The sequence below is a fragment of the Pollachius pollachius genome (genome assembly GCF_949987615.1).
Source record: "Pollachius pollachius genome assembly, chromosome: 1".
Classification (NCBI taxonomy): domain Eukaryota; kingdom Metazoa; phylum Chordata; class Actinopteri; order Gadiformes; family Gadidae; genus Pollachius; species Pollachius pollachius.
This window is the reverse complement of record NC_136934.1, coordinates 24,372,211-24,388,842: the sequence shown is the minus strand read 5'-3', so window position 1 is coordinate 24,388,842 and position 16,632 is coordinate 24,372,211. Positions and strand designations below refer to the sequence as shown.

At 43.4% G+C, this 16,632-nt stretch overlaps 2 protein-coding genes across 2 annotated transcripts in view; both read right to left on the bottom strand.

Moving 5' to 3' along the window:
- Positions 1–694: 694 nt before the first annotated feature.
- bmp3 (bone morphogenetic protein 3) lies at positions 695–7,680 on the bottom strand. Its single transcript, XM_079754681.1, has 3 exons — positions 7,291–7,680; positions 5,838–6,778; positions 695–2,498 (listed from the first exon to the last, which is right to left on the bottom strand). The coding sequence occupies exons 1-3, from the start codon at positions 7,553–7,555 to the stop codon at positions 2,307–2,309; spliced, it is 1,398 nt and encodes a 465-aa protein (XP_079610807.1). The 5' UTR covers positions 7,556–7,680; the 3' UTR covers positions 695–2,306.
- Positions 7,681–8,996: 1,316 nt separating this feature from the next.
- Positions 8,997–16,632, bottom strand: part of cfap299 (cilia and flagella associated protein 299) — a gene marked incomplete at both ends in the record, with an annotated part of 42,816 nt that continues 35,180 nt past the window's right edge. Inside the window, 3 exons of the mRNA XM_079736201.1 lie at positions 8,997–9,113; positions 10,022–10,205; positions 15,880–16,022. Coding sequence (XP_079592327.1) covers positions 8,997–9,113; positions 10,022–10,205; positions 15,880–16,022 — 444 coding nt within the window. The remainder of the gene's footprint in view (positions 9,114–10,021; positions 10,206–15,879; positions 16,023–16,632) is intronic.

Genomic DNA, 16,632 nt, shown 5'->3' with positions numbered 1-16,632 from the left:
ACACTTTTAATATTTAACATGTTGTATAGTGTAATGTTAACGTGACTTTTATGTCATGTCATCTATCTGACATGTGATCTAATGGACTGAAACATGTCATCCAACAGACAGACTGACTGAAAGATTTGGTATTTTTTCATCATGCCATAAGTAAAAAATTATATATATATTATATATATATAGTGACCCGATTTTAAATGGTTAAATTCAAGTTTTTTCACTATAATATGTTTATGCACTATTTTATTATTGAATGTTTTATCACGGTTATGTTTTTAAAATGGTTTATTTATATTGTTTCACTATGTTAAGGCACGTGTATAATGTTTTATAATATTTGGATTTAGGAATATCAGCAGTAACACTGCCCCGCCACTAGATGGGAACACGGAGTTACACATCTTAAAACAAAGTAACGTTAAACCCCTTCTAAACTACACTAAAGTAAAATACAATTGGCCTTTTACAAGGCCTTGTAAACTAAACTTATATACTATATTTCAATGTAACATTTAAAAGCCTGACTAAACTAGACATGCAAAAGACAGACAATAAAGAGATGTTATTTCACTTCCATATACAAATATATTTTCTTATAAAGCTTATAGTACAAGCACTTCTTTTGCAACATCAAAACATGTACAGGAGCAGACACAGTGTTAATGAACACCTGAGCCCCTGCAGCCCACTAACTCAGGGTCTTTTGAAGGCACATATAGTCATATAGAAAATAAAACCAAAGTCTCTAAAACATAACAAAGCTAAGTATTTCATATAAAATTCTAAACAATTTGCATAACCAACCATTCTATGAAAAGATGACATGTTTTTTTATCATTGTTTGGGTTCGACATTATGAACATAAAATATATCCCAATCAACGCATAAAAATAGAAGATTTTTCCTACTGAATACTTTATCATCGACATATAGTGCATTATATACAAACAATGTACAAGTCTATAGAAAAAACATTAGTCTCTATATATCAATCTATCGGTTCAGAATAAATACTTTGGCCTCATCTGCTTCCCGTGGCAATAGAAAAAGTGGTTGGCTAGACGCCTTAGGTTCTAAACGTTCTAATTGTCAACATAGAACATGCAAGAAAAGTCCTTGGCCCTCTTAAAGCTGTTTCCAAAGAGGTCCTTTTAACAGTCGTAGCCTTGTGGGAAGGCTAGAGGAAGAGAGATGATCATTATGATCATAGTTCAGAACTCAGGGGTTATTATAACCAAGGGGATGCTGATTCCAGATCAGCAATATTTTGAAGAGGTTCTCAGATAACTTTATTAGTTTGACGAGATCCAACCGTATCTCAATAACAATTGAGACAAAAGTTGAATTTGATCCCACATACTTTCCTATTGTTTTTATGCTGTCAATGTACAATGTGAAATATAAATGTGCTAAAGCTTCAACTTTCTATAGTTAGCATAGCAATTTAGCAACAAAAATATTCTGTTACACAGCTAGTCACATTTTATCACCTTTCTACCATCATTGTATCAACAGTAGCATTTTGCTACCTAGCTAGCGATACCGTAGCAACAATAACATCCTGTCACCTAGCAAGCGATACCGTAGCAACAGTAGCATCCTGCCACAAAGCTAGCGGTACCGTAGCAACAGAAGCATCCTGTCACCTAGCTAGCGATACCGTAGCAACAGTAATATCCTGTCACGTCTTTATAGCGTTGCTGCAGAATCAGTAACCGTCTACCACCTAGCTAACATCGCCGCAGCAACAGTAAAACTATCCTGTGATCAACATTGAAAAGATTTTGAACTCTGTGGAATTTGTACACCCTTCTTCTCTTATTCATGTCTTCAGTTTCAAGACTGAATGTTGTGGAGAGCTGAAGGAAGAACAGTAACATTGTGCTCCTTGTGTTCTTCCTACAGTGAACTAAACACTAATTTGTAATGAAATATAAATGATTAATAAGCTTCAAGGCCTGAAGAAGAGTCCTCTTCCCTCATTCTCCACAGAATAAAAAGGAAGACAAAGGAGAGGATGATGAACAGGATGCTGAAGGACACGTTAAATAATGAGCTGTCAACCTCCATGGTCCACCTATGTGGATCTATGTATATTTGTGTCTCTAGGTGTGTGTGCGTGTGTGTGTGTGTGTGTGTGTGTGTGTGTGTGTGTGTGTGTGTGTGTGTGTGTGTGTGTGTGTCAGAGGACACATGCTATTGAGTAGTCATGTGAACTACACATTACCTTTGTGATTTGGTGTTATTTTGTGGTATTGTGTGTAGACATTGTGGTGTACGTTGCGTGGGCAGAGGTTCTGCCGGTCCTATCTGCAGGCGCAGGAGTCCACGGTCATGTTGGGGTAGACCTTGAGCACAACATTCTTATCCTGGTCGAAGAAGAGGATGCTGAGGGGCGACATCTTCTCCGGTACGCAGCAGGGCTCGGGGATGCCTGGGACCACGCCCACCGCCCGCACGATGCTCTGGATGGTGGCGTGGTTTGACGGCTTCAGGCCCTGAGGGAAGACCAAGAGTCAAGATCACAGGTCAGGTGTGTCCTCTATAACAGGTATCACAGGTCAGGTGTGTCCTCTATAACAGGTATCACAGGTCAGGTGTGTCCTCTTTAACAGGTATCACAGGTCAGGTGTGTCCGCTATAACAGGTATCACAGGTCAGGCGTGTCCGCTATAACAGGCATGACAGGTCAGGTGTCTTCGCTATAACAGGTATCACAGGTCAGGTGTGTCCTCTTTAACAGGTATCACAGGTCAGGTGTGTCCGCTATAACAGGTATCACAGGTCAGGTGTGTCCTCTTTAACACGCCTCACAGGTCAGATGAGTCCGCTATAACAGGTATCACAGGTCAGGTCTTTCCACAGGTATCACAGGTCAGGTGTGTCCTCTATAACAGGTATCACAGGTCAGGTCTGTCCACAGGTATCACAGGTCAGGTGTGTCCTCTATAACAGGTATCACAGGTCAGGCCTGTCCACAGGTATCACAGGTCAGGTGTGTCCCCTATAACAGGTATCACAGGTCAGGCCTGTCCACAGGTATCACAGGTCAGGTCTATCCTTTCCTGGGATCACAGGTCAGGTCGGTCCGCAGGTATCACAGGTCAGGTGTGTCCTCTATAACAGGTATAACAGGTCAGGTGTGTCTTCTGTAAGAGGTATGACAGGGCAGGTGGGTCCTCGGCAGGCACGGGGGCTATAGGTGCCTGAGCTCCTGCCCCATGCCTCTGAATGTCCAAAATGCCCTTTTGAGTGGTCATTTAAATTATCAATGCTTCGTAAAATTACACATGAACATTTAAAAATGAACATGTGAATCAATTATTCGAGAATAAAAAATGTCTTAATAATAATAATAATAATAATAATAATAATAATAGTAATAATAATAATAATAATAATAATAATAATAATAATAGAATTAATAATATAGAAGTAAAGTTGGTAGCCTCGTCTACCTGCGCCTGTAGGTGACGTAATAGGCTATCAACGTGACATTTCACATTTGCCTGCAAGATGCGCATCTTGATGTTTTAAGAGACGGTGAAAAGCAGGGTAAGAGCACTACAGACAGTCTGTTTCCAAAACCATTTAGCTGATGTTGAAAATTAACTAACATTTATCTCGTTTTGTAGTGGGTAAAAGTTAGCAGTAGGTTTGATATTCGCCGGATATTCGGTTTTTGACTAAGGCCTACCCTGCAATCGGATTCATCAACACAAATTCACTACATTACGGGTGTAGTATGTTGAGGACCGTTTAGGACACCGTATCGACAAAAATCACAACGACATAAATTGCCATCAATATCTGCGAGAACAGCACTTAAATCTACGTTCCGGCTGCCATCTGTCTTAGGGACCGTCAACAAATTACACCCCCCAGACTGGTGGCATATACTTTACTATGGAATTGTTTCAGGAAAGAAATCAACACAAATCAATAGAAATACATTTTCTCATTCTGATTGCTGTAGTCGAAGTTGCCAATGGTGGGCTGTTACTTACTGCAGGTTATTCTTTGCGGATATTTTGCATTATAGCGAATCAGTATGCAATTATTAGTTTAAAATATTCTCATTCTAATTGCTGTAGTAGTTAGCACACCTTTTTATAGTATGATGTCAGATTGTTGCATTTTGGATGGATCATATTTCTGTGAATGTAGTCTGATGTAAGGCTCCATATTTCATTCTAAGGTGCACAGTATTGTGGATTTAGCATTGTGTAAAATTTGATCTAATATAATATAATATATATATCTAATATATATATAGATTTTATCTAATCTAATTTGATCAAATTTGATCCTTTCTATAGTATTAATACTGTATGTAAAATTACATTTTGTTTGAACAACGGTTGCATTTTTTATTCATGTGGATGGAGTCTGATGTAAGGCCCAATGTATCATTTTTACTTGTAAATTTAGGTTAAATTGTTGATTTAGCCCCTGCCCCGCAAAAGGTCTCTGCACGGCCCTGGTCCTCGGTGTTTCCCCTATAATTGTACAGGCCAGTACAGACACATTTTAAAAGTCCCTTTAAATTACCGTGGAGAGAGAGCGTGAATCGTGGCCTCCCCGCATGTGAAAACGAAATGCTTTCCTCAGGTCACACCTGATGAACAGTAAAGTCCACGCGCACGTTAAACACTATTTACATGCCGCAATGAGAATATGTGGCATATTCCTATAGTAGTCGCGCCGGTGCAAAAACTGATGGAATACTCAACCTATAGCCTAGTGAAGACCAGCTTCTTCCCTTCACCAACTCATCCGTAGAATCCTTGATACATATATCAAGGATTCTACGGAGCCCAGAAGTCCTTTTTTTTGTAAAGTGTGCGTGCGTTTCAGTAAATTGCACACACGCGTTAAGGATATCGCACACGCGCTTTAGTAAGTCCAATGCTTTAAATAAATGGTACTCTTTAAGTAAAATCAAACGCTTTACTAAAGCGCGTGTTGGCTTAACAGCAAACATAAAATTGCAGAGCGCCTGCTGCGCCATCTCACTGAAGCAACCGCGCCAATACTTCATCCCGCGCTCCTCATCCGTTTAGGGTATTATCGGTGCGAACCACCAATTCTAGGAGAAACACTATGAAACAACAGGTATCATAGGTCAGGTGTTTCCTCAGGTATCACAGGAGGTGAGGTATGCCCCCTATAACAGGTTTGTCTGTATTGTCTATATACTGTTATATCTTTAATTTAATATTTAATATATGTAATATTTATAGAACCATATTTGGAACTGAACCTAGAATAATGGGAAACCTAACCAACCTAAAACTGAAAGTGCTACCAGGCAACCATGCTAGAAATGCACTCATACAACACTAGTTGTACATCATCAACCACTACGGCCGACACACACACCAGTGTTATTGCACATCTAAGCTTTAAAAGTTGCTTTTGAAATGATGACAATGAAATAGGCAAGGGGCTATTCCTCTTAAATATTCCATCAACTACAGCCAACCAATGCAAAAGCTGTATTTGTAAGTGACACTAACCTTGACCTGCAGAAAATCAGAAAATCCAGAATGGAAACCAAGAGAAGACTTTCGTCTGGTGGCCAGAAAGAGACCTGAACATGAAATAACTGCTAATACAGAACCTCAGGATGTATTAAGAACTATCTGACAGGGGAACAGGTCTGCTTCAAAGTTATGATATCGGCAGTGGTGTGTCCAGATTATTCAAAAGGTAAATTCAGGACACGGCCCTGGGGGAAGATACGTTAAGGTTTGCCAGCATTCTCATACGACCCCAAGCATGTCATGGGTAGCTGGATACATTCTGTACTAGAGGAGCTACAGGACAAGATTTACCTTGGGCATGGGGAACTGGCATGACCCTGAGCAGAAGTAGGCATCAAAGGATTTGGGAGAAATAATCCATTCACTCCAGCCGATGTCAGCAAAGTCCACCTTCAGGTACCTGCGTGCGCAGTTCCTGGGCTCCACCCACTGCTTCTTCCGGGCCTTCTTGATGGTGTGCTCATCAAACTGCAGCAAGGGCATCTTGTTCCTCTGGTTCTTACGAGACTTCTTCCGCGGCCGGCGGTCCGGCTTGGCATCCAGGGGGTCGTAGGGGCCGGGGTCGTCCCAGGTGGGGGTCTTGAATGGGTACTCGGGTCCGGGCAGCTCGTTGTTCTGCAGGGGTAGCAGCGCGTTCACCGAGCGCCTACGTCTCCTCTCCACCCGCTGCCAGGCGGTGTTATTAAGAACGTTTAATCCCAGTTTGTGGAAGCCGGGCGCCAGTGATGCCTCGCCTACCACAGCATGGTGCCGCTGCAGCGTGCTCACCACGCTCTCTGGCTCCGAGATGGCCGAGTCGTTGGCATACACCAGGATGTAGGGCGGCCGCTCGGGGAGGAGCGTTTTCCAGGGCCCCTGGCCCCGTGAGGTCACCTGGATGCCGATGAGCAGCTCGTCGTGGTGCTTGGCCTGGTTGACCACGCGCGTCACATCCTTCCACTGCCACGAGATGATGTCCCGGTTCAGCGTTGACACGTTGACCAAGAAGTGGCCCAGTGTCCTGGTGTGGTTGTTGACCGAGGCAAAGGTCCAGACTACCATCTGGACGAGGTTCTGTGTGCGGGCCCGCGGGCGGCTGCAGCTCCGGGGACGGGCACAGCCCTGGGGGGCTCCCTGGGGGGCAGGGTCCTGGAGGTCTCCAATGTAGTAGTGCAGCGTGGCTGACAGGACGGCCTCGGACTTGGTCAGGGACGTGAGGTTGAAGAGCTGAAGCTCTTTCTGCTTCACGGTTCCTGTGTGGATTATTACATACATGTTAAAATGTGACTCACAGTTGGCTTTATAAAGTAAATCGTGAAATGATGTGTCTTACTTCATTGTGGATAAACCCAGACCTATACAGCTTCATGCCACTAGGGGACACTACACTCCCAGCGGAGGAAGTTTTAAATGGGGAGGATGAGCAGCCAATCACTTAAACGAAAGGTCCAACAGAACTAAATCAACGAATGGGATGCGTAAGTAAAACGAAAAACTTTCATAAGCCGATGTACACTGTTTGGTCTATAGCCATAATCAATCTAGATATTCTGTACTTCGCAGGTTTGGATCATAGCCTACTTTGACCACCGTCTCACCACGAGTACTGCAGTACTGCAGGTGTATTACTGCAGTTCTAGCAGCAACACAACCCGTATAACCTGATCAAACTAATCAATTCCGTATCCTATAAGGAAAAAATACGTGCTTATTTTTCGACAATACATTTTAAACGCGTGCGTAAAAGGCAGCGAAGCGGACGTACCCCAGCGCGCTTTGAAGCTGCGGACCGTGTTCCCGTCTTTGAACGGGAAGCCAGCCTGGTTGTACTTTGCGTACAGCATCTGCATGTGCTCTGTCATCGTGTCCTGTTGTGAGAGCACATCTCTGCCGTGGAGTTTATTCGACTTTTGTGTGAACTCCGATAGTCTTTCCGAGGCGAGGTGGTCTTTCAGCATCGCGCAGTCTCCAACGCAAAGATAACTCCATCCGTACAGCCAGAGGACCGCGAGGCCAAAAGAGACTGCCATTCTTCTGCAGCTTCAATAGTTCAAGTAGATGTGTTCAAAAATATTTTTGAACAGACTGTTCACAAACTGGAATATCACAAGTAGAAAATAACTGGACTCGGCCTCAGCGCGACTGATGAGATGAGAAAAATAGTTTCACAATCAGCTCTGCTCCTCTCCTCTCTCGGTGAAGGAGAAGCGGGTTGTGGTGATAGAGGAGACCGGCTACTCCTCTATAGGAAAACACACGGACACGGGAGGGTGAGGAGGGGGGAGTGAGTGAGAGGGCGAGACACAGGAGGGTGAGGAGGGAGGGGGGAGAGAGAGAGAGTAATGTTGAAGAACTACAGTTTGCAGTCACGAAAGCATAGTGATTTTCTCGTATGTATTTGTTTATATTAAATTAAGGTAAGACCTTTAAATTGTATTTGTATAGCTCATTATTACATCTCAAATGAATATGATTTATGTATACGTTTATTAGTTATATAATTAATTAGAACAGTGACTTATGCTCAAATGAGGCCGGGACGTCTTCATAAAGATGTTAACAGAAGGATAAAGATGTGTGTGATCTGAAGGAAATAAACACCTCTACACGACCACCTGACTGCGGCGGGTTTTTGGAGTTCCTCGTGCGCGCGACATGTGCGTCATGTTATGTATCACAGCGCAGCGGTGCGTCTGCGCCGCGCGGCTGAATAGCGCGGCTTACTGCGGGGTTAGCCGCTCTGTCCGCTACTTAGTTCACTTCAATAGAGCTGAGCGCTCACTTCCTGCAACTCCGGACACACACACACACACACACACACACACACACAACCACACGCACACACCCGTGCGGGGTCCCTTTCAGCCGCAGCGAGCAGGAAATGATGAGGACCCCCACCCACTCAGTCATATATCTTCGCCTACAGACCACAGAGAAAAACACGTCACGTATATTGACAACTTAATGTCACCCTTGAGCACAGGAGGATATTAACCCTCTCTGACCCTCTCATATCTGGACCGCTATCTTTCAGAATATCAATGCTCTTTTATGGATTTTGGCTAGTAGGGGGGATACTCCTTAATGTGCTCTCCACGCGTTGTTTGGTGATGTAGGTTGGGAGAATGGATCTACCGAATTCTGCATGCAGTTTCTATTTAAGGTCTGTCCCATTTTACAATGTCTTGGTCGGTGAGGGAGCCCCAGACTTTACTCCCATAGAGGGCAATAGACTTTAATCACCTAGTGGCCCAAATGTTTCATTGGGCGGGGAAACCTTGTTCAATCTTGAGACCATGACACATCAACTGAAATGAATCCTAAATGCTACTTGGGTTGGGAAATGGAATGCAGACAAATAAAAGAAGGCAAAAATTTAAACCAAAATTACTTTTATTTGTTTTCAATGAGAGAAGCACCTCGGCTGTGATCACATGTGGCTGATCACAGTGGTGATAGGCTAGGGTAGGGTTACTGTGCGGGGTAAGGGGTCAGAGTGATGCTCCGTGTTTTGTGGTCGTAAATGACGACCTGGACATAGAGATCACTCTTCACCTCACTCCTGGACCAGTTGTCACCTGACGCCGCCTACAAACACAAACACACGTAGAACAACCTAAGAACCCATCAACGGTTGAATTAAACATCTGCATCAGATCACTGCCCGGGCCTCTACGTGACTCGCACTGCCAAAAGCTGCCGCCAGTGTAGCTTAAATGGCCTTCTCCTGAAACGCAATGAAAAATCATGATGCAAAATCAACATGCAAGCAACTGAGCGGAGACCAACTACGTCCCAGAGTGGCTATTCATTGTAGAATTATAACTCAATCTTTAGAACATGGATAGAACACACTTAAAATACTTAGAACATACTTGAAATACACTTTCAAACTTGAGAATAACAGATGAAAATTAATCAAATTTGATTTGTTAGTGTTATCCAAGTTTCTCATTTTGGATTGTGTCTCAAACGTCTGTAATTACTGTTATAGATATAGAGCTCAGCTAATAATGCATCTAAGATAAAAACCCTTCAACTTGTCTTGAAAACCCTGGTCCATAGTACCTGATTAAAAGAACCTGGTCCTAATCAACATCCTTTGTCCTACCAACAAATCAGAATCATTAGTCATTTGTTCTATGCCCGTATCAACATCTTAAATCCTACCCCCAGAATAACATAATTAGTACTGCTCACAGATTAACATCCTTAGTCCTACCAAAGGAGCAACATAATTTGTCCTACCAACAGATCAAAATAGTTAGTCCTAGCCAACACAGATCAATGTCATTACTTCTACCCACCGATTAACATCATTAAATATACACAGTTACATCATTAGTCCTACCCACCACAGATCGTTATTATTCAAACACAAAGTTCATCATTAGTCTTACCCACCACAGATCGTCATTATTCCTACAAACAGATAAACATCATTCTTCCTACCCTCAGTTAAACATCACATAATTACATCACTGTCCACAGATAACCTTTACAAGTCCTATCGGTAGATCAGCATCATGATTCCTCATTATTGGTCCTACCCATGGGTTGAGCTCCAGGACCTTGCGGTCCGTCTTGTTCTGGAAGACCAGGCCTGAGGGCTGGTCTGTGATCACTTCATAGTTTGGACTGCTTTGAGATGTGGACATTTGGGTCCTCCAGTTGTAGAAGCTTTAAAAAAACACAGTAGCCTGTTAGATGTAACAAATGTTTATTCCAGTCCAACTAAGTATAACTAATATACCTCAGTACAACTGTCCCTCAGTATTACTATACTACCACAGTTAACTGTACTGAACTTCAATAAATTATTCTATATCTCAGTATAACTCTACTATTTCTTGCTAGAACTCTATTATACCTCAGGGTAACTCTACTTTACCGCAGTATAAGTCTATAATAGCTTAGTCTAACTCTACTTTACCTCTGTCTATTATAGCCCAGAATAACTGTACTTTACCTCAGTATAACTACTTTAGCTCAGTATAACTCTTCTATGCCTTATTATAACTCTACTATACATCAGTATAACTATATCCCACAGTATTACTTTACTATACCTTAGTTGAACTATACCTCAATAGAACTTTATCCCTCAGAATTACTAGACTACACCTCAGTATTCGGATTATCTCTCTATTGCTCAGTATAACTATACTATAGCTCAGTGTAACTCTATTATATCTCAGTGTAACTCTACGTCATATCCCACCGTATTACTCAACAACACCTCAGTATTACTAAATTATACCTCAGTATTCAATATGAATCTATTACTTCAGTGCAACACTTGAATACCTAAATGTAGCTCTATCCCTCAGTAATACTCCAGTACTATAGCTCAGTGATACTCTTTTGCACCTCAGTATTCAGTATTAAGCTAGTATACCTCAGTATAACTCGACGTAATGAAGTACACATCAGTTTATCTTGTATAACTATTGAGGTTTACCTATATACTTCAATATAAGACAGGTTTAACTCTATACTACAATGCAATTATACTGTACATCAGTATAGCTATACAAATGACATTACGCTTTGATGAACGCTTTGAAACAAAACCAAAACAATGAAGCAGCTTAAAGCTTACTTAAGCTCCAAATAATACCGTTTGATAACATAGAAAAACTATTCTATTCTATATATATATAGTCTTTATTCGTAACCCTAAAGCCAAACACACCCATAATATCTAGTTCAGCAGGTGGAAAGACACTAATGTAATGTTTGAAAAATCGGGAGAAGCCGTGGGGTAAAGAGAATTCTAGAGGCAAGTGAGAGGTGAAGTCAGTCTGTTTCTCATCTGAGCCTCAGGGGGTCAGAGTCATGTTTGCCAAGGTCAGGCATTAAGATAAAGCTGAGACTAATAAAGTCGCTGGAAACACACCGCAAGTCAAGTTCCAACATAAACGACCAATTAACTGACGACATCCGATTGGATCCTGCTGTTCTTTCTTTGGGGGGTCATCTTGTGAGCGACGTCAATTCTTACCACACAGTGTTTTTTCTGTGTATTAAAGGCTGGAAAACATTTGATATTTTCCAGTTTTCTCCATCAACGATGGTTTGACGTACCGTGGAATGTCTTGATGCACCAACAATGACCTACAATGGCAATGTTTCCCAGAATTCATTGCTCCAACACACCAACAGAGGCCACAATCTGCTAAAGATGGCGCAGTTAACACGATGTGATGCATCAAAACTCCCCATTGTTGCTGAACAGGGGAGATGGGTCCATGGTTATGTAGAGATCCTTTCTTACAGACCGCTTCATTGAGATGGACTCCATGGGTGGTACAACTTAGCCAATGATGTAGAGGGCTGACTCGACCACCCTCTTAAGATTCTCCTGGTCCTCAGCAGAGCAGTTCCCATACCGGCCATGAAGCAACCGGTCAATGGCTGTCAATGGTGCAGCTGTACAGGCTGTTGAGAACAGGTGTGTACGCCTTGGAGATCCTCAGTCTCATCATGAGTAGCAGAAAGGCGTTGTTGTGCTTTCCTTGCTACTGCAGTTGTAGTGGTACTCCACTTGAGGTCATTACTGAGGTGGATCCCAGACCATGAAGCTCCTGAGCATCTCTACGTATGGTTAGGGGTAAGTCTGCCCCGCTACCTCATGAAATAAACAACCATCTCCTTTGGATTGTTGATATTTAGGGAAAGGTTGTTGTCTTCACCCTCATGAAGCCACACACCTGGCTTCATACCTACTTCCTATAGGCTGGCTCAGCAGGCAGTGTTGATGTTGATGATCAGGGTTGAACTTTAGCGCCTCTGATGGCAATTTTTTAAAGTTCTACTGGCTATTTGATATGCCTCTCTAATGTTCTCGTCTCTATTAGGGCTTTTCCGCTATCCTTCACCTGTAACTTTTTATTTGGAACTGTAAAGACGCGTTTGGTTGGAAGTATGTAGTGTATTAGTGCTCGAATAATCCCAGCCGACATAACTGAATAAATTATTTAGAACAGCATCTGATTCCTCAGACCAGCACTTTCAAGTTTTAAGATTGTTTAGGTTTCTGTTTGTAAGCAGGAAGCTAAGGTTTGGACAAATTATCTGTTGACAGTGTTGGGGCAGGGATCCGGTGTGTGTAACCTCTGGGCGGGCGGGCAACATGTGGAGGGAACTTTGGTTTCTGAGATTTAAACTTCCAGCAGCGATGAAGACAGCATCAGGATCAGTTGTTTTGTGGTTGTTAACATAATACAGATCATCTACTGCCGTGGTGGTGTTAGCCTGTGGTGGAATGTCAACAGCTGTGAGGAGAAAGCCTGAGGCAGGTGGAAGGGTTGGTGATGATGGTGAACATGAACATATATTATCATTATAATTTATAATTCTAAGTCGGAGCACAATACATTGTTGATCGTGAGGCACTTTCCCGCCTCCCTCTCTTCTCATCCGATATCTAAACCTTCCGACCATTTCAAAACAAATTCAATCTGTTGGGCCGAACTGCAGAGTATGGAATTTGAGTTGTTAGAAAAGACTCTATGAAGCAGAAAACGCAGCAGTTCCTGATGTCTTGCAAGTGGTTAGTCAGGCTCTCAGTTCACCAGCTTTGTTGTAACTGTACATTTGCCAGCAGGATGCTTGGTAGAGGGAGTATTTTCCCGGTGTTTGAATGCATGTTCAATGTTATCTTTTGTATCCTTTTGTTTTCTTTAGATTCTTTGCCTGTGGACCCAATGATGGAAGAGCTGAGAGGTCAAAACCAGGTGCAACCTGATGGTTGGTCAGCTCTGTGATATTCCATGATCCCGATAGGCGTTAGCTTCACACAGCCACACCATATTCTCTTTGCTCATTAGGTCTACCAACAGCAGCATTTGTTAACTGTTTAACAAATAGTTAATTAGTTAGTTAGTATTGTGTTCAAATTCAGCTAATTAAGCTAATAACAAAGCAGCATAAATATTTTTAATTTTCTAATTAAGCCATGTAGAAATTTCCCAAATTCTATATCATTCAATGAGATTAACTGATTGGCCAACTGAATTTTGGCCGCAGAAAAGCTGCCTGTGTTGGGTTTGTCCCAGACTAATATCCTGAGGCAAAACCGGAGGTAAAATGTTGATATTTCGGCCGGCTTTACAAGACTAAAAATAAACACCAGTTAACCCACAATTAATTGTTGCTAATTTCCGACATCCAAGTCAGCGCTTGAGTCTAACTCAGTCACCAAGTCATGTCAATCTGGTCTTCCACACTGTGTTCAACCTCATTTTAACTGTATATTTTATCAAAATGCCAGGAAACAATAAATTATTCTCTGCGTAAAGGAAGCGGCCACATGCAGGACATTTGAACACTGAACATAAAAAGAGAGGAACCCCAAACTCAAAGGAAACTCAATGTTTACGGGTGATTTGGGAATGCTGACAGGACCCGGAGCTGTTGCGTTTGTTGGGTTAGGAAGACCTTGGCACCATCATCCCTCCAGATACATGGACCACTGGAGACAACAGGAGACCACTGGAGACCACTGGAGCAACTGGAGACCACTGGAGACCACTGAACGAGAAGGAGATGTAGTGGAACCACGGACGTTCATCTGCCATTCCCACATTCCATAGCGATGGGCCATACCGTATTGTTATCGCCATAGCTATTGGGCCTTGTTTTTTATCTCCATAGTACTAACTATACTCAATTACAATCTCCATAGTAAACACATAGATGGATGTGGGCATCAAGCTTGTAGCCTCTTGGATGTTAGCATCTTGTGCCCTAGCATCTGGTCATTCTAACTCAGAGGTAGCCACAAGGCATGGGGTATAAAGACTCCACCAACGATCCCAGTGAGTACAGAGGTGAGGAGCATGTATAGAAGTGAGCTACACCATGCACTGTGGCTCCAGCATTTAGTGGCTGATGTGAAGGTCCATGATATACACTGATACACTGGCCTCCTTATCTGCCCTGCACTGCCTCCATGCAGCCTAAGGCCAGGCCGAGTGTAAACTTAGCCACCCCTGCAGGAGGTGGGGGAAGGCGTTTTCTGTGGTCTGGAGGCGGAGGGGGGTGTGGGTTGGGGGGCAGGATTCCAGGCCTCGCGGTGACCGGGGATCTGGTGCGTCGGAGCAGGGATTGGGCAGCAGCCCCACCATCTGCTCCCTCTTAGCCACCAAACCACAGCGGCTGTTATTGTTTCTGAGAGAGTGGAGGTGGAGGAGGAGGAGGAGGAGGAGGAGGAGGAGGAGCAGAGGGGTGGCGAAAGAAGTAGAAAGCGTTTGCCCAAAGAGAAGCAGTATGTATTTGCAATTTGTCGAAATCATTAGCCCTGATGGAGCCACATGTTTGATGGCAGAGAAAAGGAAAGTACGAGGTGAAGATGGGACCAAGGAGGAGCAGTATGGGAAGAAAGTTCAGAGGGAGGAGGAGTAGGCAGGTGCACATATCTTTGTCCTATGAACCCTGGGGTTTTTTTGGCATGTATTGTGTGTGTCATGTACGTAGGTGTTATTTACTCTAAGTACTCTGCCTCTCTGGGACTGTGGTGCATGGCTACGGGCCGAGGTGGATGTGTTCCCAGGTGTGTTTGCTCTGGTCAGGTCTGTAGCGGGTGTGTTACTATACAGGAGCATGTGGAATGCAAGAACACGTTTGGCTGTCTGTGTACGATGAGGAGTTCAGCAGGTCAGGTGTGGTGCGGCGTGGCAGGTGAACATGTTCTCCTGGCAGGAACACAGTACTGGGAAGCAGTGGGGGGGGGGATAGCAGTCAACTATCTACTGCTGCTTTCTGCACACTCAGGGGGACTAGATGTTACACCATCAGCCCTTTTGGCTCTTCTCCCCTGGGGGAGGGGGAAAGCCAAAAGGTTCAGGGTTCAATCCCCACTGTCCCTGTTCTGAACTCCTCTCAAACCCCTAAATGTTCCATTCACTTGTGTGTCTGCATTTAATGCCGATGTGATATAAACTGTAGAAAGTTCAGTGAGCAATGGCATAAATCTGTTAAACAACACTGAATACCAACGGTCCGACTCTAAACGCTCAGCCGATCAATCATATGCTTGTTTAAATCTCCTGCTGCCTGCTCTATGTGCAGGACCTGTGCCATTCTAAGTGACTGTGAGCAACATCTTTGGTTTTCGTGCACATTTCCCAGATATATGTATGTATCTTTGGTATCCTAAATATCCTACTACGCCTGTAGAAACCATCGCTGGCCGATGGATACGATCATTGTTGGTCTCTGTGGAGCCCCTTGCTCTCTCAAGTCAGGCTGAATCTATAATCCTGATAATCAGATTTCCTTACCCCTCACATCTTGTCAGATCCCACTCAACTCACAGGCTCCCGAGCGGAGTGCGCTCGGTGAGGCTCACCTCAAGTCGGACCGTCTTGGCATCAGTCTCTTCTTTCCGCTGAAGTACGCTTCAAAGTCCTCGGTCTGCAGTCTGTGGGCGTAGTCTATATAGCCCGAGACTTCCTGCACGCCAGCGTTTCGGTCCCTTATGAAAATAATGGACTGTGAAAAAAGCAGGGAAGATATTAATACTATCATAATGTTATATGATGATGAAATACTAATCGGTGAATAGTAATACCAGCACTGGCCCGAGAGGAGGGTGTCCTATCATGATAACAGCAACATGTCAGGGAAGGATGGCAAACCTATCTACTAAGAAATATACAGCTCTACACTCAACAGAAATGAACTCTGAAGGTTTAAGACCAAAACTAGAGAACCAGAACTTCAAGAAATGGACCCCTCTCCGTCTCTGTCTCAGGGGCCATCTTGAAAATGCATTGTCAGGTGCAGCTGGGGAGGGAGAAGGTATGTGTCTGTGTGTGTGTGTGTGTGTGTGTGTGTGTGTGTGTGTGTGTGTGTGTGTGTGTGTGTGTGTGTGTGTGTCTGTCTGTCTGTGAAAGGCATGGTGTTTTCAGTGTAGGGCCTCAACAAAATATGGTTCTAACCACTGTCCCTTTAACTGGTTTTCTCCGTGTGCCAGGACTGACACACCCTATAATTAGAAACTCAAACTGCATCTTTTGATCATTTCCCAGCTTCCCATTTCCAGTTGCGAGAGGAAGGTTGGAGCCCGGTGGTTTAGTGGGAGAATTCATTATTATACTGG